The sequence below is a fragment of the Parastagonospora nodorum genome, assembly GCF_000146915.1.
Source record: "Parastagonospora nodorum SN15 chromosome Unknown scaffold_25, whole genome shotgun sequence".
In the NCBI taxonomy this organism is placed as follows: Eukaryota; Fungi; Ascomycota; class Dothideomycetes; order Pleosporales; family Phaeosphaeriaceae; genus Parastagonospora; species Parastagonospora nodorum.
The window spans coordinates 220,026-239,741 of record NW_001884573.1 but is presented as its reverse complement, the minus strand read 5'-3'; the positions used below and the strand labels follow the sequence as shown (position 1 = coordinate 239,741).

The 19,716-nt window shown below is 52.1% G+C and overlaps 11 protein-coding genes across 11 annotated transcripts; 8 read left to right on the top strand and 3 right to left on the bottom strand.

Moving 5' to 3' along the window:
* Positions 1-123: 123 nt before the first annotated feature.
* SNOG_13130 (hypothetical protein) lies at positions 124-2,177 on the top strand (the record flags this gene model as incomplete). The annotated part of the gene is made up of 2 exons (XM_001803292.1): positions 124-707; positions 761-2,177. The coding sequence occupies 2 exons, from the start codon at positions 124-126 to the stop codon at positions 2,175-2,177; spliced, it is 2,001 nt and encodes a 666-aa protein (XP_001803344.1).
* A 379-nt stretch (positions 2,178-2,556) lies between these two features.
* On the top strand, positions 2,557-3,274 carry SNOG_13129 (hypothetical protein; the record flags this gene model as incomplete). The annotated part of the gene is made up of 3 exons (XM_001803291.1): positions 2,557-2,575; positions 2,610-2,772; positions 2,935-3,274. 3 exons carry the CDS (start codon positions 2,557-2,559, stop codon positions 3,272-3,274), a joined length of 522 nt encoding a protein of 173 aa, XP_001803343.1.
* Positions 3,275-4,278: 1,004 nt separating this feature from the next.
* Positions 4,279-5,078, top strand: SNOG_13128 (hypothetical protein; the record flags this gene model as incomplete). Its single annotated transcript, XM_001803290.1, has 2 exons — positions 4,279-4,393; positions 4,498-5,078. The coding sequence occupies 2 exons, from the start codon at positions 4,279-4,281 to the stop codon at positions 5,076-5,078; spliced, it is 696 nt and encodes a 231-aa protein (XP_001803342.1).
* Positions 5,079-5,146: 68 nt separating this feature from the next.
* Positions 5,147-7,084, bottom strand: SNOG_13127 (hypothetical protein). Its single transcript, XM_001803289.1, has 3 exons — positions 6,334-7,084; positions 5,376-6,272; positions 5,147-5,324 (listed from the first exon to the last, which is right to left on the bottom strand). Exons 1-3 carry the CDS (start codon positions 7,013-7,015, stop codon positions 5,203-5,205), a joined length of 1,701 nt encoding a protein of 566 aa, XP_001803341.1. The 5' UTR covers positions 7,016-7,084; the 3' UTR covers positions 5,147-5,202.
* A 727-nt stretch (positions 7,085-7,811) lies between these two features.
* On the top strand, positions 7,812-8,236 carry SNOG_13126 (hypothetical protein; the record flags this gene model as incomplete). The annotated part of the gene is made up of 2 exons (XM_001803288.1): positions 7,812-8,006; positions 8,081-8,236. 2 exons carry the CDS (start codon positions 7,812-7,814, stop codon positions 8,234-8,236), a joined length of 351 nt encoding a protein of 116 aa, XP_001803340.1.
* Positions 8,237-8,501: 265 nt separating this feature from the next.
* Positions 8,502-8,872, top strand: SNOG_13125 (hypothetical protein; the record flags this gene model as incomplete). The annotated part of the gene is made up of 3 exons (XM_001803287.1): positions 8,502-8,612; positions 8,663-8,719; positions 8,789-8,872. The coding sequence occupies 3 exons, from the start codon at positions 8,502-8,504 to the stop codon at positions 8,870-8,872; spliced, it is 252 nt and encodes an 83-aa protein (XP_001803339.1).
* A 477-nt stretch (positions 8,873-9,349) lies between these two features.
* Positions 9,350-10,967, top strand: SNOG_13124 (hypothetical protein; the record flags this gene model as incomplete). Its single annotated transcript, XM_001803286.1, has 4 exons — positions 9,350-9,392; positions 9,455-9,558; positions 9,668-10,743; positions 10,798-10,967. The coding sequence occupies 4 exons, from the start codon at positions 9,350-9,352 to the stop codon at positions 10,817-10,819; spliced, it is 1,245 nt and encodes a 414-aa protein (XP_001803338.1). The 3' UTR covers positions 10,820-10,967.
* A 65-nt stretch (positions 10,968-11,032) lies between these two features.
* On the bottom strand, positions 11,033-12,286 carry SNOG_13123 (hypothetical protein; the record flags this gene model as incomplete). Its single annotated transcript, XM_001803285.1, has 1 exon — positions 11,033-12,286. One exon carries the CDS (start codon positions 12,284-12,286, stop codon positions 11,033-11,035), a length of 1,254 nt encoding a protein of 417 aa, XP_001803337.1.
* Positions 12,287-13,356: 1,070 nt separating this feature from the next.
* Positions 13,357-15,019, bottom strand: SNOG_13122 (hypothetical protein; the record flags this gene model as incomplete). The annotated part of the gene is made up of 3 exons (XM_001803284.1): positions 13,357-14,481; positions 14,545-14,783; positions 14,836-15,019. The coding sequence occupies 3 exons, from the start codon at positions 15,017-15,019 to the stop codon at positions 13,357-13,359; spliced, it is 1,548 nt and encodes a 515-aa protein (XP_001803336.1).
* A 1,100-nt stretch (positions 15,020-16,119) lies between these two features.
* SNOG_13121 (hypothetical protein) lies at positions 16,120-17,043 on the top strand (the record flags this gene model as incomplete). Its single annotated transcript, XM_001803283.1, has 5 exons — positions 16,120-16,133; positions 16,331-16,401; positions 16,448-16,496; positions 16,615-16,884; positions 16,977-17,043. The coding sequence occupies 5 exons, from the start codon at positions 16,120-16,122 to the stop codon at positions 17,041-17,043; spliced, it is 471 nt and encodes a 156-aa protein (XP_001803335.1).
* A 636-nt stretch (positions 17,044-17,679) lies between these two features.
* SNOG_13120 (hypothetical protein) lies at positions 17,680-19,648 on the top strand (the record flags this gene model as incomplete). The annotated part of the gene is made up of 6 exons (XM_001803282.1): positions 17,680-17,999; positions 18,065-18,080; positions 18,216-18,611; positions 18,773-18,820; positions 18,868-19,033; positions 19,314-19,648. 6 exons carry the CDS (start codon positions 17,680-17,682, stop codon positions 19,646-19,648), a joined length of 1,281 nt encoding a protein of 426 aa, XP_001803334.1.
* Between the last annotated feature and the right edge of the window lie 68 nt (positions 19,649-19,716).

Below are 19,716 nucleotides of genomic sequence, written 5' to 3'. Positions count from 1 at the left end.
TTCACCGTCCGCATTGATCATGTGGTAGCCGTGAGCAACTGACGCCTGCGGAGTGCATGAATTTGCTGACAGATCCGACGTTTCGAAACGAAGCACGAGCGTAACACGACGGGTACCTGCATCATGGGAGAACCTGAGAGCTCGACGCCCCGCTCTACCACGGAAACGCCACAATTGAAGGCTGCAAAGGACAAGAACTGCCCGTTCTGCGGCCAGGCCTTCACCTCGTCGAGCCTGGGACGACATCTCGATCTGTACATACGACCAAAGAACCCGAAGACAGCTGATGGCATCCACCTTGTCGACGAAATTCGGAAGCTGCGCGGCGGCATCACCCGGCGGCAGGCCAAGGGAAGCGTCTCGCTTTCCAGGAGAGATGACAGAGGGACCAGCACGCCCGCGAACAAGAAGCAGAGCATAACGAGCGAGGGCTCTTCCACGCTAGCACACAGTCCCGAAGAGGATGACGATGACGAGCTCCATGTGGAAAAGACGCGGTCGCACTTCAAGGATGTGAGCTGGAGCCATGGAAAGCGCCAGCCATCGCGGGCCATGGGCGTCAAAACACCAGACATGCGGCGGGATGCATCGCGGCTGATGCAAAAGGCCGATCTGGACCAGCGCTTCAAGTCGATCGAGGAGGTTGAGATTGCGAGTGCAACCGAGATGGCGCTGAGGGAGCTGTTGAAGAGCGTGCGGGATGCCAGGTGAGTCGCTCCTTCCCAACCCGTCTTGATATGACTAAGCTCACATCATACAGCACCAAATCGTCTGGCTCGACACTGTTCGACTTCGACCCGTATACGCTCAACTTCCCGTCACTCTGCCTTCAGATTCTGCCCCCGCCATCGACCCTCTTCTCGCCGACCCCTTTCCCCACCGCCGAGTCCTGGTCCATAACCCCGCCAGGGCAGAAACAGCTCGATGCGCTGAACAAGCAGGTCCGCGAGAGACTGCTGGCCCAGCAGAGGCAACGGCAGATCAACCAGGTCTATCCGGCTGGCGCCAACTCGAACCCCGCCTCCGCCAACAACTCGCCATTACCCACCCCGCCCCTCTTTGATCCCGACCCGCAGAAGCTGTTCTGCCACATCGCGGATGCATTCACTCACTGGATGCAACAGAGCGAGCGGACACGACTAGAGTATTGGCAGATTGAGATACTTCGGTGCTATGCACGCGCCGACGAAAGGCGGCGAGAAGCTGAGGTTCAGCTAGAAAATGCCCGCCGAGAGATTGAATACCTGAAGGCAAACCGCTGGACGACGGGGGCAACAGACATTTCTCCCATCACTATCAACCTGAGCACGGACACTACGAAGGAGCTTGGCAAGTTCGGCATGGACTTTCGCAACTGGGATTACGATCGCTTGATCGAGAAGTGCAGAGGCGTCATACGGGAAGGCAAAGCCTCGACTTCCGGTATGGCAGCGCAGAGGCCGCTGCCCGGTGATCCCGCGAGCACGAGAAGCTGTTCCATGGTTAGCGTGACACCCCACGCATTTGTTCCTATCAACCAGACCAGGCAAGGCAGCCCAGTAAAGGTGGAGGGACTGCCATTCACCGCACCCCCAACGATTTCCGATGAGCCTAGCAATGATCAGCTCGACGCGGAAGGCGATGACGACGAAGATCTTGACCTCGATCACCACGCCGGCCACGAAGATCAGCCCATGATCGAGCACCAGCCGCAGCCAATGCGGCCCCACCAACAGCAGCAACACCATATGTCTCTTCAGCCGACATCCCTCCATCACAGCCAGCAGGTCCAGCAACACATGCAAGCACAAATGCATGCGTCACAGGCTCAAGCTCAAGCACATATGCAAGCCCAGGCGAACGCTCAGGCACAGGCTCATGCTCAGGCCCAGGCATGGGCTGCGGCACGACAACACATGAACCAGTCGCGCAACCAGAACTATTCTCCCCACCAACATCAGCAACTCTCGCCTCATGTCCAGCACGTGTCACAAATGGGCTCGGCCGCCAGTAGCCGCCGACCTAGTCTCCAGATGATGGACCAGCACGCTATGAACCAAAACATGCAAGGTGCGATGAGTATGTCCACTGGCATGGACGGAATTTCCAGCCACCAAGACCAGTTCCTGAACATGGACATGGGCCTCACAGCCGGCTTCGTCGGATCGAACGACGGAGGTGTCGGTATGGGCCACTAAACCATCACACCAAAAAAAATAGTACCTAATAATTAGAAAGAGGAGGGAAGCCTCACGGCAAGGAAACTTCAAAAACCCAGATGATACCCTGTCAATCACTTTTCCTTTTTCTTCTCCTGTGTTTATATACCCGGCGGTCGTTACATTGTGGTTTCCATATACCCGGTCTCGCATTCTGGACCATCTTCTTTGTTCGCTCCAGGCATTACGGAGATACATACACATTTATCTAATTAATGCGCATTCATTTTGCTTCTGTCAGTTCTTGCTTTCCTACTTCGTTGCATTTCTTTTCCATTTTGCTGAACTACGGTGTTCTAGATGTTCTAGAACTGTGACGGAACATTCCCCGCGGATTCTTTGTGTCCTGATAGCAAACATGTATTCCCACATATCATGTCGCTGTGACTACCATTGCAACATTGATTACAGGCTTACCACAGAAGTTCCTAGATGAGCAACAACAACAATCCGTGGGCACAGTGGCCTCGATTTCCCAAGAAGCCCAAGCATCTATCAAGTTCCAACGCAACACCTTTGGGCAGGCCCAGACACCATATGGAATCAGCGCACGAGATGCAACGGACATCACACAGTGGTGTCTTGCAAGGTACTCCAGAAGATGATGGGCGCCAGACAAACGTCGCCACAGCCAGTCACAACCAGGCGCGCACTCCACGAACTCAAGCATCGAGTCATCATACAACAGCAGAGGAGGATCAGTCGGATGCGAAGGACGCGGGAGTTTCTAGAACAGGCTCGCCCCCGCCGTCACCAACACAACAAGTACTATCTTCGCCGTACGTGCTTTCACCGGCTCCTTCGCCGACACCATCGGAGCGATACCGGGCTCACCGGGCTCAAGAGCTCGAGAAAAAGGAAAGGAGGTTGAGGCTCGAGCGCGTAGAACGGAGGAAAGGATTGAGGCTCGAACGCGTGAGACGCCAGAAGAGCGGGAGAAAAGGGAACGTGAAGATAAGGAGTTCCAGAAGAACAGGCATAGGATTAGGGGGAGGGGAGGGACGACGTATATAGAGGGTCACCCGTGGGATATTGATCTTTGGCAAATAGACTCAGTGGGAGTGGATTGGGTCTGAAGGATACGAGATAGATTGATACAGAATGCATAGCCGTATATGTATCTCTTATTGAACTCCCCGGATGTATGCCTGTGACTTGACTTGGGCATTCGAGTGACGTGCGTATTGTTGCTCGGTAAATGAGTTGGGCGAGACTTCAACCACTTTGTCTTCTTTGAGACGACCTCGCGGATCTCATTTTTTGTAGCCCTCACAACATTGACGTTGAGACAAGCTCTGGGCGCTCCTGCCTGGTGCCACAAGGTAAAATATGGTGGGTGGAGTGCATGCGAAGAAGTGTCTTTCTGACATTCTCAATTTTCCAATATACAATTTTCAACGCAAAGTAAAATAGATGCAAGATGTTTGTACCGTGTCAAATACGTGATTGCCTTCAAAGGTTGTTGTTCAGTTAAGCACAGGTCCGTGCACTCCTGTGAGGCACGGTAACGCGTTGGGAAGGAACCAAGCGCCTGACCAGCCTATCTCTTCCGACACATCTCTACTCCGTCTCTTTCACTCCGAGAACAAAGCAAAGCAAACTACTCTGCCTGTTTGGTTCACCGAAGTCACGGACCCACTACTTCCAGAAGACAGCAGTTTAGTACCGAGGCTGCGGAGGCTGCGGAGGCGCAAGGCTCACTCCCCAGCATGAGATCTTACCGATCATGAGCTTGGCTGCCGAGTTGAAGATGCAACAATGCCTTCTGTTCCGTTGCGTTTCCGTCCATTGCTTGCGCTTCTCGTATGATCGCAAAGAAGTCAAAGCCTTGTGTTTGAGCGACAACAATATCCGCGATGGTCAAGAACAAGACCATCACTAAGGATCTTCTACGAGTTGCCTTGCGCTAGACTCGGTAGTTCTTGCAAACAACGACGTAGGCAAATTGCCAAGATGCGCCTCCATGCATGAGCCCCCGCAACGCCTCTTTAGCTGCTTCCATCCATAATTAGGCTAACGCACCCTCTGCGCATTAAACCCTCTCGACTCCTCCCCTTCGTTCTGGCTTTCTTTCATCATAATGGCGAAGTTTGGGTTTTCTATCGGCGACATTGCACTATTGAGCACCTATGCCTACAAAATTTACAAGTCGTGTCAGAATGCGGGCGAGTCTTTTGCAGTAATCACAGCAGATGGTAGGATACAGGACGCACTAAGAATATAAAAGATGATGCTGCTGAAACATGGTGTTTCGTGAGCTCCTTTGGATCGCTTCTGGTAACTTTGAATAATGAAACAGGCGACCCAAAATCATCTCTTCGACACCTTTCCCACGCCCAACAAGGCGAGCTAGCGGCCCGCTTAGAAGAGTGCAAGACAGACCTCTCTGAAGTGAAAAAGGTCTTGCATCAGTTCCGATCGTTGGACTCAAAAGATCCACGATATCGTGACCGACTGGCATTCACAAGTGGGAAACAGGCAGCGTTACGGGAGAGACTGAGCACACATTCGGCACGAATACAGCAGTTCCTCGCAGGCATCAACGTCGCCACTTTCTCTAGGATCGAGCGCAATACAGAGGCACATCTTCTATCCTTGTCGGATATCAGAGCAAGACTTGATGAAATCCATCGCGATATGAGGGCGCGGAGGCGCGACAAATTCGGTCTTGAAAGTTTCGGAGACGTAGAGTCATTGCGGCAAGAAGTTTTGGGGGTTGGCATGACGGATGCAGGGGTCGATTTGGAACACGAGATAGCAGATTGGCTGAAAACTGTATCTGAAGAAAGAGACATAAGTGATTGGATGCCTTTGGATGCCGTTCCTGCGACACAAGTGGACGGCGGCTCAGGAGTACCAGGTGGTGCCGAAAAAGGATGAAGAGGATGAGAGTGACAGTCATCGCACACGAGAAGAACTCACGGGACCGAGTAGAGACAGCATTTTGATCAGGCTTTGTCCTGTGGAATAGCCATCTTCACCATTAGGGCTCAGCCGTAAGACATCACTGGCTCGATCCGAGAAGGCTTTCAACATGTGCCGCAATCGCCAACATTTTCTCCTCCTGCAACCGCTTCCCCACAATCTGCAAGCTCACGTGCGCGCCTTCATAGATCTCCGGATCATCTGTCGCCTCATTAGCACCATCCAACTCCCTCATCAACTTCGAAGACTTACAGTCATCCTGAATCTGCTGATCTAGCTCGCTCACCGCCTTGAACCCTGCATCCTTTACATCCATCGCCTTATCCACATTCGTAACCGGCACCACAACACTCGTATAATCAAGCAGATTCACCCACGTGGAGTATCCATAGTACGCGTACCTCTTCGGCCTCGCAGCTGGGAAAGGAGCTAGCGGGGATATTACCGCATCGACGGAGCGCCCCGTACTCGTCTGCGCAACCGTGGATGTCCAGTAATCCAAATACTCCTTCTTCAGCGTCCGCAACTCGACATTCGTCGCCGCGACCTCACTCGCCGACGCTTCCTTCTCCAGCGAAGAGAAGAACTTGACCTGGTCGCTCATCGGCTCGCCCGAGAGTGCGAAAGCGGCTTTGACATCCTTGCCGCCGTCGAAGACCCATGTTTTGAATCCCGTATCGGTGAGGGTTTTGTGCGAGGGCGGCGTCCAGGGAATGACTTCATGCCCCGCGGCTTCTAATTTCTGCACCAAGATGTCCACCGCGCGCCTGACGGGCGGGGTGGGCTGGACAACGCCATCGCTCTTCATCACCCCGAAACACAGCTTTCCGCCCTTCTTGACCATACCCCGGCCGTCGTGGATGTTCTCGTTGATGCTGTTTTCCTCGGTGTAGCGCCAGGGAATCTCGTGCACCATGGGGTCGACTTCCCAGGGCTTCTGGTCGAGGAAAGTCTGTGTGATTAGGCGCAGGGAGGAGGCGGTGGTGCCGAGGGGGCCGACGACAGAGAGGATGCTGTTTTGGCCGTCCATGGAGTTGGCCATGCCGTGGTAGGGGAGACGGCCGGTGGAGGGGCGCAGGCCGTAGAGGCCGTTGAAGGCGGCGGGGATGCGGATGCTGCCGCCTATGTCGGTGCCTAGACCGAGGGGTGCTGTAGTGTGTCAATACTTACACACTGGAAGACGTCTTTGGCGGAAGGAAGTTGAACTTACACCCCCGAATTCCAATAAGTGCACCCTCACCACCAGAGCTCCCACCCGCCGTCAACCGCCTGTTCTTTGGATTGAGCGTGTATCCAATGATGTTATTCACCGTCTCTCCACTCATCAACGTATGCGGCACACTCGTCTTAACATACAACACGGCCCCGGCATTTCTTAACATCGTCACCATCTCACTCTCATACACCTTCTCTTTCCCCGTGCCCTTCTGCCCTTCAAACGTCCCAATCCAGCCCACATACCCCATACTCGTCTCCACGCCCTTGACATGAAACTGATCCTTGAGAGATACAGGAACGCCATGAAGAGGGCCCTTTGTGCGTTTGTGTTCCGCATAATATGCATCCAAAGCCTTTGCATCTTCAATCGCCGCGTCGAAGAAGATCTCATGCAGGCAGTTTAGCAGTTGGTGGGCGAGTGCTGCACGGTGGCAGAAGGCGCGTGTTACTGCTTCCGCGGACCATTCTCCGGAGCCGCATTTCTGTGCGATTTGTTCGGCGCTGCAGGCTGTGATTTCTAGCTCTTCTTTAGAGAGGAATTGCTCGACGTATGTTGTTACATCTGGTTGGTCTTCCACTGAGGGCGGGTTTGAGATGCGCCATTCTTGGGGTATGGCTGCGAGGATGGAGTCGCGCTTTTGCTTGGCGATGGATTCCCAATTTGATGTCGCCATGGTTGTAGTGTCGTAAGCAAATCGAGTGGAAGAGCGAATGTATCAAACTTTATCTATCGGTCAGCAAGTGGAGGCGTTGGAGATGTTGGAGTAAGATCGATATCAAAAGTATCTAGGATTTGACTTCGCGTCATGTAGTTTATTCATCGATAACGATGTTGAAGAGGGGTAGCTCTTCGTAGCTCGGGTAGATGGACCTTCCACATTGGAACAGCTTACATGCATCGGAGCGTCTTCGGGACCAGAAATACGTCATGCAGGAACAAGCGTTCACGCTAGAGACGCCTACGCGACACTACATCTAGTGCAACGGTTTTACAATGATCGGACAAGGCAATGTCGTCCTTGACTTCTGCAATGTTTCACCCGACGTCTCGAACGAGGGGATTTCTCCGTACCTACGTCAGTTATTTCCCTGCATGTAACTATGCAGCAAGCCCATACTCCACGGTTCAAACAAGCGCGTCGAGCGTGGCGAGCAGCCGGGGCACAATGATTCCATGAACTAATTTGTGATGGGATTTGGCGGGACAGACAAACGGCGGTAGTTGTCTGTATGTTGTGGCAATGCGAACGACCTAAGTCGCACCACTCAGCCTGTAATTTACGTTACCTCGTAGTGGGCGCAGGTGCGCAAATGCTCAGTAGCAACTGGAAATCGAGTTCGACCTCGACATGCAGAGCATAAATACTGTACCGAGTGCAGACTTGAATCAACTACCACGACTGTCAGTTAAAAATCAAGGCTACTCTCAACCTTATCAAGTAACCCAACCGAGTCCTCGAACCGTCTAACATGAAGACCCTCACCTTCCTCCTCGGCCTATTCGCCCTCGCCATGAGTACCGCCATCACACAGGCTAGCGATGCCACGTTTCCCTGCTCCGCCGCTGACTTCCTACGCCTCCCTCCACGCGACCGCTCCCAACCGCCTCCACCTCCACTCCCCAACTGCGGAGCTTGCAAAGACATCCTTCGGAAGTGCAACGACGTAAGTGGAATGCTCCAGCCTTGATACATCAAGAATTGACTGGAAGGATAGGGATGCACTGTCAATCAGTGCAGGGGCGATTGCCTGACGAGGACCTGCTCAACTCTCTTGAATGGGAAGTTCTGCGGACTATGTTGGTCGCATTGCTGAGTATTCAACACTCGGGATTGGTGAAGGAGATGATGAGATGGAAGGGATGGAGCCGGAGACAATTGAACGAGGACTTATAAGCGCATCCTTCGCGTGGCATCGAAGCCAGGCAAACGAATCAAATCATAGGACTTGACCTGCAATCAAAGCACCTTGTAGTGAAAGCGCGTTTACCAACGGTTAGTGCAAACGATGCCAGACACGTGACTCGACTATGGTCTCCCTCGTAGTATATATATACTTTACCAAGCGTGCTCTCCAGGAGACTGCCACACCGTCAACAAGCTCAAGATCAACCTTCTCAACCTTACCAAACCACGAAATCAAATCCCTAACTTTTCCAACATGAAGGCCTTGACCTTCCTCCTCAGTCTCTTCGCGCTCTTCACCGTCGCCATGAGCACCACCATCCCGCAGGTCGACGACTCAACCTCTGCTTCCCCCATCTCCGTCTTGGTACGCTTTCTTCACATGATCGCTTCCGCTCGTTGCTAACTCGACCCTAGGACGCCAACAAGTACAACTGCAGAGATTGCTCTGCGCTCCTTCGCAAGTGCCACGAGGTGAGTGAAACATGTCGGACTTCACCCAGCACAAACTGACAGGAGCAATAGAACTGCACTAGTGACCAGTGCTGGAACGACTGCAAGCCACTGATCTGCAAGGCTGTTGTGGATGGGAAGTGGTGTGGACCGATGTGTCTGTGGCATTGTTGAGTGTTCAACATTCGGTATTGGCTGGCGAGACGGAGACAAAGACCTTGGAGGATGAATGGAAGGTAGACTAGTGAATGATGAGCTTGGAGGCATCTAGAGCACGGACACTTAATCTACGAATGTTACGATAATGCGCGGCTGTGCTGAGGCGTCAAGGATGACGTCAGATGGAACCTGTCCAGCAAAATGATGCCAGTGTACCAGACAAAATGGTACAACAATGAGAGAGATCATGGCTGGGCGTTTGACAGTTGACAGCTCGAGTGGTGGTGGCTGCGGACTTGCGCGTCGGAGGCGAGCCAAGCACGCGTCGTGTCGGCTGAGCCACAGGACGCGGGCGCTCGTCACGCCCGAAGCCGTACCCAAACCCCCCCGCCTACTCGCTGCATAAGCACACCACCCGGCGCTTTTCCTTGCGCATAAACCTACATTGTTCCCGAACTTTCCTGGTAGCAACTTTCCCACCATTCCTGCAAGATGCCGCTTGGTCTCAACAACCCGCTGCCCTCTTCTATGAGGAGTAAGTGTCTCTCATTCCGCCGCAAACGCCAATGACGTCGACTGACAGCTGAAACCAAACAGGCGAGTGCAGAAAGACGGGCAAGATTCTGGCCTCGTTTGTCGATCCGCGACAGGCTTTTGGGCCCGACAAGATTATTCCTCCGCAGGTTCTTGCCAATGCAAAGGTAAGGACAGTCTTTTCTTGCTTCCGGCTACCCGTCATGTTGCGCCCGGTTTGGCCCAGCTTCATCTCAGGCACATGGCGATGGCAGTTGCTAACGGATATGTTTGCAGGGCCTCGCAATCCTCACAGTATTCAAAGCCGGCTTCCTCGGCACTGCGCGATTCGGATCCGGTGTTGTAGTCGCCCGTCTCGCCGACGGATCGTGGTCGGCGCCCTCAGCGATCGGAACAGTCGGCGGCGGTTTCGGCGGACAGATTGGCTTCGAGCTCACCGACTTTGTCTTCATTCTCAACGATGCGTCGGCCGTGAGGACGTTTGCACAGGCCGGGTCGTTGACATTGGGCGGCAATGTCTCGATTGCAGCAGGCCCCGTCGGCCGAAATGCGGAAGCAGCCGGCGCGGCGAGTTTGAAGGGCGTGGCGGGCATATTCAGCTACAGCAAGACAAAGGGACTGTTTGCCGGTGTCAGTTTGGAGGGCAGCGGCATCATTGAGCGAAGAGACGCCAACGAAAAGCTGTACGGTCGCCGATGGACAGCGCGCGAGCTGCTCAGCGGACAGGTCCCCCCACCACCAGCCGCCGAACCCCTCCTTCGTGTCCTAAACTCGAGAGTCTTCTCCGGCATAGGAGGCGCTGCTGCAGCAAATGACAGCGCCATGTACAACGACATCCCCGTCTACGATGACTCGCACGACAATGTAGTGTGGCAAGGCCGTCAGGGAGATGCAATGGGCGAGGGTGTGCGACGAGACCGCACAGGCTCCGTGGGTACAGCACACGACGACTACCAGTACCGCGACCGTCCCCAGCGCTCTTCAACATGGGCAGACGATGTATACGACCGCCAGCCGCAGTCTGCAGGCGTCAGCCGTTCCTTCTCCACACGCGCAAATCCCAACGAGACTTTCGATCGCTTGGATGGAAGGACCCGTGCATCGACGTTTGGCGACGACTACTCTTACAGCGACTCAAAACCTGGCCGACCAACAGCGCCGAAGCCAGTATTCGGCGCCAAGAAGGCTGGTCTAGGGAACGATCAGGCGATCGCGAAATTCACATTCGACGCGGACCAGCCCGGCGACCTGGGTTTCAAGAAGGGCGAAGTCATCACCATCTTGAAGAAGACGGACAGTGAGACTGATTGGTGGACTGGAAGAATAGGCTCGAGGGAAGGCATTTTCCCGAGGTATGTTATACCCACGACCCATGCCACGATGAGCACGTGACTAACCATCCGCAGCAACTATGTCGAGACTGTATGAATATTGCAGCGTCCGAGTACATGATCCATCAATACCCTTTACGATTTTCCTTGGGCCGCATGTTTGACTAGTCGCGCTGTTCATGGAAAGATACCACAAGTTCTGCGTATTTGTTAGACTAGCGAAGAATCGATCACTTGCCAGGAGGCGTAAAATGCTTATTTTAGCGTCGCTTTCAACATCCCTACCAGACACTGTTGTTAGTATTCATAGCTAGTTGCAAACGCTATTCCACCCCTCTGGTCCACTTTCCCAGCTGTCCTCCCTGAAAATCAAACACTTCTTACTTCCGTCTTCTTCTGTCCAAGCTCTGAATAAGCCACCACAGTTGTAATCGAACACCACCTCTACTTTCTCGCCTACCACTTCGATGCCAATCATTCCGCCTTGCCCTTCTCCTGTCTTGCCCCAACGCTCACCCGCAGACTTTTGCAGCTCACCACCCCGTCCCACCATCCACGTCGTCGCCTTCGCCAGCGACTTATTCGAGAAGCGCGAATATGCCGCCGCCGTCCTTGTCGCCGCCATGCGAATAAAACTATCCCCATTGCCCGTCCCCGACAAGCCAACCGCATGTCGCACATCCCTTTGCTTCTCCACTTGCTGTAGCACTGGCGTCGACCCACCCAAGCACTCCCCCAACATCCCGCCGAAATCTCCCCTACTAATCCGCTCAATCGGCGCCGCAACAGCCTGCTGCTGATACACCATGGCCCTCGCATCCTCATACCACTGCTCCGCCCAATACCCCGTGCCCATACACGGCGTGTCCCCAATTCTCCCAGGGGCTTTATTCGTCAACCCCCCCGTACTCGTCGCCACACAAATCGTGCCGTGGGAATCAACAACAACCGCACCACACGTACCCATGGGAATATAATTATTCTTTTCCCACTCACTGACCTCACACTTTTCTCCTTCCCCTTCCACCAGCCCCCGCAGATGCTCCTCCCACCTCCTACGCGTCCAGAAATACCCCGGGTCCACAATGTCCAGCCCCCATTTTTCCGCCAGCGACTCCGCAAACGCCCCGCTGTAGTGTGCGTGTTCGCCGCTCCCCTGGCCCCCGATTTCCTCGCCGCGCATCAGCAGTTCGCGCGCGAGGAGAATCGGGTTCTTCACCCGCGATAGCAACATGCATCCGACGCCGCGCTTTCGCCACCCGCTGCTCACCATGATGCTGCATTCGAGCTCGGTGGTGCCCGCGCGCGTGAAGACGGCGCCGTGGGCGGAGTTGTAGAGTGGAGAGTTTTCGAGCTGCGTGACGGCGTGGGAGGCGATGTCGAGGGCGGTGGCGCCGGGCTGGGAAAGGAGGGTGTTGGAGGTGGTGAGGATGGAGAGCAGGGAGGCGCGGTAGGTGTCGTAGAGATCACGGGGGAGGGAGGTTTTGGTGATGTTGCCGGCGCCGCCGTGGATTATTATGCGGGGGGTTATAGGGCCGGGTTTGGAGGGTGCGGGAGGAGGCATTCTTAACGATGTTTTTTATGGGTGTGGAGAGATAGATGGAGATGGGGTGTGGGTTTGGGAGGATGAGATGGCAGTGCCGGGTTTTAGGACGAGATCGTGGTGGAACGATTAATCCGCGTCGATTTCAATCTTTGGAGATTTTGTACAGATTCCTTCTTCTGTTGCACCTGTCTCCTCGCGAGACGAGTGATGTGGAAATCTAAGCTCTTGGGTTGAGGGTTGGCTGCGTCTTATCGGTGATTGGACTGTGTCTAGCTATCTGCGGGGCTTAGCCTCGTTCCACCCCACTCTTGTTTGAACGTCACTGCATTCCTTCCGCATTTCTACAATTAATGCGCAACATGACACTTCAGGTAAGTTAGACTAGCAGAGCGACAATGTTGGTTGTCCGTCTTCCATCTCAAAAGAGATAGAAATCGCCCTTGTAATCACAACATTAGCGATCTTTCTTTGCACTATCCGAATGCTTCGCCATATAAGAAAGACTCCACCGCCCTCTTAATCCTCTCATTCACACCACCCTGCGAAAAATGGCCCAACTGCCTAGTATGAGAAGTCCCATTCAACCCCAAATACTTGACCATCTATCCGTTCAACCGAGACTCCCGTACGCCCCATTCAGCACAAACAGCCAAGATGTAAAAAGCCCATGCCGGTACTACCCATATGTCTTCTTTCTTGACCCGATATCCACTCGTGGCGGCGAAGCATCTTTAAGAACCGACAGTCTGGTCCAACCCTGCGCCGAACTAGGCATGCGGCGCAGCTAACTTCTCAAATGTCTTTGTCAGAGTATGATGAGCGCTCTAATATATGCGTACTTGGTCTCCTGTCACGTCGGTATTCGAGGAGTCTTGGCAGTTGGTAGACTATTGAAGTTGAGTCCAAATAACCCAGCGCGTACCTTTGAAAGACATAAAGCTCACTTTACATCACAGTGCTAGCTAGGAAACTTTTATCCCCTCCACTCATGTCCAGGTATACCAAGCATGGCTTCGATCAAGGAAATTCTCAGTGCATAAATACAATTGAACGAAAAACAGCATCGAAAACTGGACGCAAAAATACGTTCAGGGAATGCCCTCTCGAAGACATTTAATCCACCGCTTATCTTTCCTGATCGCAGCTTTGGCATTGTCCATACCCTTGAAGCCTGATTTTGTACCTTGCCCTCTCGTTGCGATCTGGAATAGTCTCTCCGGCCTTGCCCTGAGCGAAGCAAGGCGGGTCGAATGCGCCGCAATGGATGCTACTGGGCGAGCTATGAAGTTCACGGCCAGTCTGGATGCGAACTGAGCAATGAGGCTCATCAACGCCACAAACGGGTTGCGTTTCTCGATCACAATGACATCGGTCGAGTAAGTTTCAAAGTCTCGCTCGATCAAGGAGGAGTTGTTGTTGTTATTGCCTTCGTCGAGAGAAAAGTTGTTGTCGATATCGTCTTCGTCGGAGAAAAAGTCGTTGTCGTCAATGTCTTCGTCGGGAAAAGCGACGGGTTCGAGATCGTCCGTCCAGTCATCCAGCGATCTCCTCCGCGTGCATCGTCGGTCTAGTGATCGCTTCCCGTTCCATGAGCATCCAGGTCGAGGTGGTCTCCTACGAGCCTCAAGGTCGTCATCCCATTGCTTCAAAAAAGCTTTCTCGTCAACATCAGCGGAGATTTTGTCCACATCCACCTCGTCAGGCCACTCTTTCAGGCGATCATCGGAGGTGGTATATTCCTCGTCAAAGTAATCGGTTGTCCAGTCGTAAGGGTGCTCACCATCACGCTTCGAGTTCGCTGCTGCGTTGGCAGCAAGACCCATCAGTAGTGCGATGGGCGTCGAACATTCGGCCTGGCGTTTCTTCTTCTTTTCGTTGGCGTCCTTGATCTTGTCATCTCTATCCTTGATCTCTTGGTCTCTCTTAGCCTGTATCTCCTTCAGCTTCTTGAGCGACTCTTCCCGCTCCTTATTTCTCGCATCATATTCAGGCTTCCGTTGTGTGAACTGTTCCTTGATCTTTGCTCTGACGTCTTTGTTGGTCGGCTTGCCTTGCTTCCGATCCTGATATTTCCTTGTTTGTTTGCATGTCTCTGTCGCTTTACCTGCCGTGTCTACCGAGACGTAAACATATTGCGACTTGGGGTCACATTTAGGCCTTTTGCTATCGTCCTTGTCCGGCTCACCGCAGAGTGGCTTGAAATTCGGGTCGTCCTGCGACAGTGAAAATTGCAGTTAGCCTATGAACTCGCGGCACTTCTTACACGGGCCACTTACTTCCATCCCTTCCGGTCGCGTTTCCGAAATCTTTGGTTTGGCGCAGCCCTTTTCGTCATCTATTTGACATTTCGCGTCTCCTGGCTTGGGGTCCCAGCCATGCTTGGGATCGAGAATTTGACCATCCGGACACGGACCCTTCTTGTCGTTTCCATCTTGCTTAGCTTCACAACCATCACCCTTTGCGGTGGGCACTTGACCTATGGGGCAGCATCCGCCTTTGCCGTTCTTCTCCTGACCTGGTGCGATCTGTCAGTAAAATCTGTACTGAGTCTTAGACATGTAAATTACCTTTTGGACAGTTCTCTTCACAATTGTTGCCGTCAAGCGTGGGCACGCCCGTCGGACACTTCTGGCATTTGCAGTCTTTGATGATCTCACCAAGTGTCGGAATACAAATTGGCTTTTCCTTGCATTCCTTGGAAACAGGCTGGCGCGTCCCTCTCCACAATGTAACGTTTCTTCCGACCACCATACACGCCACGAATTTCTATCGGGAAAGATCTCGGGTTCAAGACACTGCCGAGTGGCGAGAGCGAGCCATGGTCAAAAGAGGGCATAGCATGGCAGACGTAAGTCAGCAATAAGAGGGGAGCCAGTAATCGAAGCGATGTAGAAGAAATTTTGTCTGGCATGCTGGATGCAGAAGAAGTCAACGATTGAGTTCAAAGTCCACCGGTGAAATGGCTGGATCTTTAAATCTTGCTGCCTATGTAGGTACACTTCGAAACTTATATAGCAATTGCAGTTCCTTCGCCTCCATGATCCAACCGGACAGATCGCATTGTATGCCTCATTCCGAACCTGAGCCTCAGCCTGAGTCGAAGACACTGGGCCACATTTGTTGCAATCAGCATCACACCACCGATGGCTGAAACATGCAAACCCGTCTATAAGCGCAGAAACTATGAAATTGCGGCGCTGTCGACGTTGCATTTGCTGGAAATAATCTGCCTTCGGGGCGCAGAAGCTACGCCGCAAGTTGTGAGTTGAGAGTCACAACCACCTGGGCAGGTCACGACTCCGCGAGTGCTGTCGACACTTGCCCCTCTCCCACATGTGGTAACAAGAACAATTTGTTGATTTGGGTTGCATGCATGAACCCAGAAGAAAGATGAAACAATGCTGCACCGCCCCCTTGATAGGCGGCTATCGTGGGGTTTTGTGCGTGGTACCCGCGCCGCGAGGAGTGCACCTTTTCGGCCCGACTGAAAAGCCTGGATGTTTTCCTGACCTCGCCGCAGTGAATTTTCGGCGGCGTGGTCATAAACTTAGTTTCGCTGTCCGAACATCAAACCTAAGTGACTTTGCCGCAAATTGTAAAGGCAAGGCAGTTTCGGTGTGTCTCACACCGATCCACACCAGGCTTCGCAATTAATTCAGCAACTAGCAATGCAGACTAAAAGACACAGCTTGATTGGCCGCCCTCTATGCATGCAAGAGGTCAGCATCTAGTTGTGCCTCAAGAGCTTCTTGGGGCCAATTTGTTGGCGGCAAAGTGGCATAGCACCTAGTCGGACAAGTAACCTTAGAAGTGGGCATGCGACGTTGGGGCCACAGCCGGGTGACTTCGAAATGCAGCGCCGCAAGTAAGCCTCGCTGATCAGCATGCACTGAGATCGAGACAGCCCTGGCGCTTGTGTAACATCAGAGTTGTGTGGACACATGCATAGCAAATTGGCCAAGCAGAGGAGGCGATTCCAGAGTTCTTGGGCGCCGTTTCCGCGCAAATCTCAGCCAACATACTTCGTCCTATCTTGCGATTCCATTAGACACAACTGCTCAGTACATTCTTCTGCCGCTTTCAAGAATTTATTAGCAAGGCTAAAACTACATCGCAGGCCAACAATACCAAAGGTACGAATCATTATCATGTTATGCATTCATCACTAACGCAATCTAGGCTCAGCAATGCATTTGCTCGCAACTTCCTCCGCTGTCCTTATGATTTCGTCAGTCTACGGGATGGATGTCACAGTTTGGGCAAATAAGGACTGTCATGGGTTCAACTGTGCGTAATCCATGAATTCAATATTCAAACACCATACAACATGTCTGTCTACTGACAAGATCCATATATTCAGCGATCCGGCGGTGGTACGCAAAACCTATGGAATGTTACAAGCGAGGCGAATTCGAAGTCCAGCTCCAGATCGACGGCATTGGAGGCATTAAGGAACTTGCACTTGCTGCGGCAATCACCGACTCGAAAGATGCATCTCAGTATGTCGTTTTCTTCACGACGGATGATTGCAATCCAGACAGCGTTATTGATAACGCCTGGTTGGACAAAGGTTGTTCTTCAAAGCTACCAAATGCTCCTACTGAGTACAAGAGTTGGTCTGTGTGGGACATGTGTGCAAATTCGGAGCCAGAATGCTCACTGGAGTAGAGCGACCATTGCTAGTGTAGATTACAATGCAATGTTGTAGCTGTCAGGATGGATCACTGTCAAGCATCGAAGCACAAGAATTGAATAACATCGTTTCCATCCTCTAGTTGTGACGCTATTTTTCAGCTTCGACTGAATAAATTCTCTCAGATAGCGCGAGAGAACGTGGGCTACACACGACTGCCAGAATTGCCTCATTGGACTGAATCATGATCATGCACTTCTAGCTATCGAGAGCGGTAATTTATGGAGCAGTAAGGTGTGGCTACCTTGGCACAGCTCATTGGTTGAATATGCTGAGTACCAGCACGAAATGCAGTCTCCATTAAAGCCGTGCCACATAGCGTGCGCCGTATCTTAATTATCCGACACCGCCATCAGACGGGCCTTCGACCTGTTTCAGGGTTCTATACTAGACCCCGCCAATTCAGCCTAACTCGGGGTCACCAACAGTCTAGAGCCGCGCGCGTGAGAATACGAGTGTCATTGTGGTACAGCACCGATCCACTGTTCTCTAAGCCTCGTCGACGATCGACCAACGCTGACCTGTGCGCTATCTTCTTACTTTCAGAGAGATGTCTCGGGCTTCGGTGATCTATGTAAAAATTCGAGGGCGGCGAGGTTATCAGGCGGCAAGGCCGTATGAATTACGCTTCTAGCAACTAGTAGCACATGTCCTCATTAAAAGCTCGAGGCCGTGTCCGATTTAATCGAACCTGGCAGCTTACATAGCTACTCACAACATGCATATCAACCATTGTCTTGCTTTTATTCACCTTTTCATGTTCTGCGGTGCTTTCCACGAAGTCACCTCCGGGGCCATATCGAGCCCTGACATCCTCAGAGATGAGCTCTTTTCGATCAATGCTTACGAAGTGTTGAGTGTTCACGAAGACGGCGATGAGGATGTTGTTCATCTGCGGAAGCGCGCCGATAAAGATGGCTGTCAAAGCGATTGCTTAAGCTACTCCGGATGGGAAGAGGATGAGCTCATGAAGCCTAGTCATGAAGATCAGGCCGCCGAAGGCTCTTTGAGCAAGAGAAATGCCAGAAAGAATACTCGGTCAGTTTGAGCCAAGGGTCCAAAGCTTGAGGTGTGCGTAGTTTCGCACAACTGACTCTGCGCAGGGATGTCTGCAAAGGTGTAAGGATAGAAAAGAATTCGCCCGCAGCAGCAGGGATTCACTTACACTCACCTACGTGGGAAACTGTTGACATACTCATAGATGTTGCACTACCCCTCGCAACGCTTTTGTGCACTGCTGACTACTCTGTACAGACTTACTCAAGGGTTTACGACATTGGAGATCCTCAGAAACCAGACGAAAAAGAATGGTTCCAGCTACGAAAGCGGGATAAAAAATGGAAGGTCGACCTCAATGGGCGAGCAGGTGAACGCATATATGCAGCTGAACATGTGCTTGAATGGCACTTGCTGAAGGATTTCATTGAAGAAGACAAGGAATTGAATGAAAAAAGTCGCTGCGCACACTTATACAAATGGTTCTTGAAGAGTATGCCTAAGGGCAATATCAAGGTCAAGGTTGCCAAAAATGACGGGGAGCTCGGGAAGAAAGATCGTTCCAAAAACAACGAGAAGCTCGAGACAAAAGATCGTTTCACGTACGAGGAGAAGGACTATACTTTGGACAAGTGGGAATTTGCTGAAACACCTGTACCAAGGTTGATCGAATGGATTAGTACGTAAACCTTCGACCTTGGATATGTTGATCAGAACATCTCACAAAAACCCTCGAGGCCAAGCTAACACAGCTCCCGTATCTAGCCCATCAATGGCCTGGGAAATCTGATTCAAAAACGCCCAACCCCTGGCAGTACGAGCTGGTCATCCTGAATTCAGATGCCAATATCAAGAAGGAGAATGTACGTTAAGAGCGAGCTTCATATGCGATACTTGTTAACTTCCGCAGGTGTGGAGTGATAAGAACATCTTTGTGGTACCTCAATATAACGACAAAGCCACGAAAAAGACCATGTTGAAGAATAAACAAAACTCACAAACCCTCGAAATGCTGTTCGAGAACCGTTACTACGAGAAAAAAAAGCTACTCGATTGGCCTGACAACAAGGGTAAATGCAAGGCCGTTTACCGATTCATGACGGTAATGTCTATTGCACAATACCACAATGACCTGTAAGTCTTCATAAACAAACACCCTCGTTTCTACTGTCACCACCCTATGGTTAAAGGATTGCTTCGCACCTCTGCATGTTTATGGTGTCCCATGATGAGCTTTACGCGCTCGAAGTGAAACTGCTAACTCCGTCTTCGTTAGATATGTCCGGGAAGTCCTGCGTGCCCAAGTCAATCGTATTGGGGAGGCATGGGATCACATCGAAAGGAACATACTCGCAGGCACGAAGCATGCAAGTACTCAGGAGTTGTACAAAAAGCGAGATCTGAAGACGGAATGGCTTGATTTCATGACAGCAAGACACAAGAAGTACATGAAAAAAATGAACGATATGATGGATGAGAAGATCAAGGTATTTACAGATCCACCTGGCTCCATTGTCTTCCCAACCAAGGTGAAGAGATGGGACTACTTGGGGGTTTTCCGGCGCGCAAAAGATGGCCCACCAAACTGTGGCTTTGAGCCAGATCCTCAGAAGATGCAGGATAGAGTTGCTATGATGATAGACGCATACAAGAACATGCCCAAGGCAGTGGAAGATCTCAAACTGAACTAGGGTTGAGGTGGGGTCGAGAGAGACCCTAGGTCAGTCCGGGTAGTCTTTCGTAGACGGAAATCAGCGCT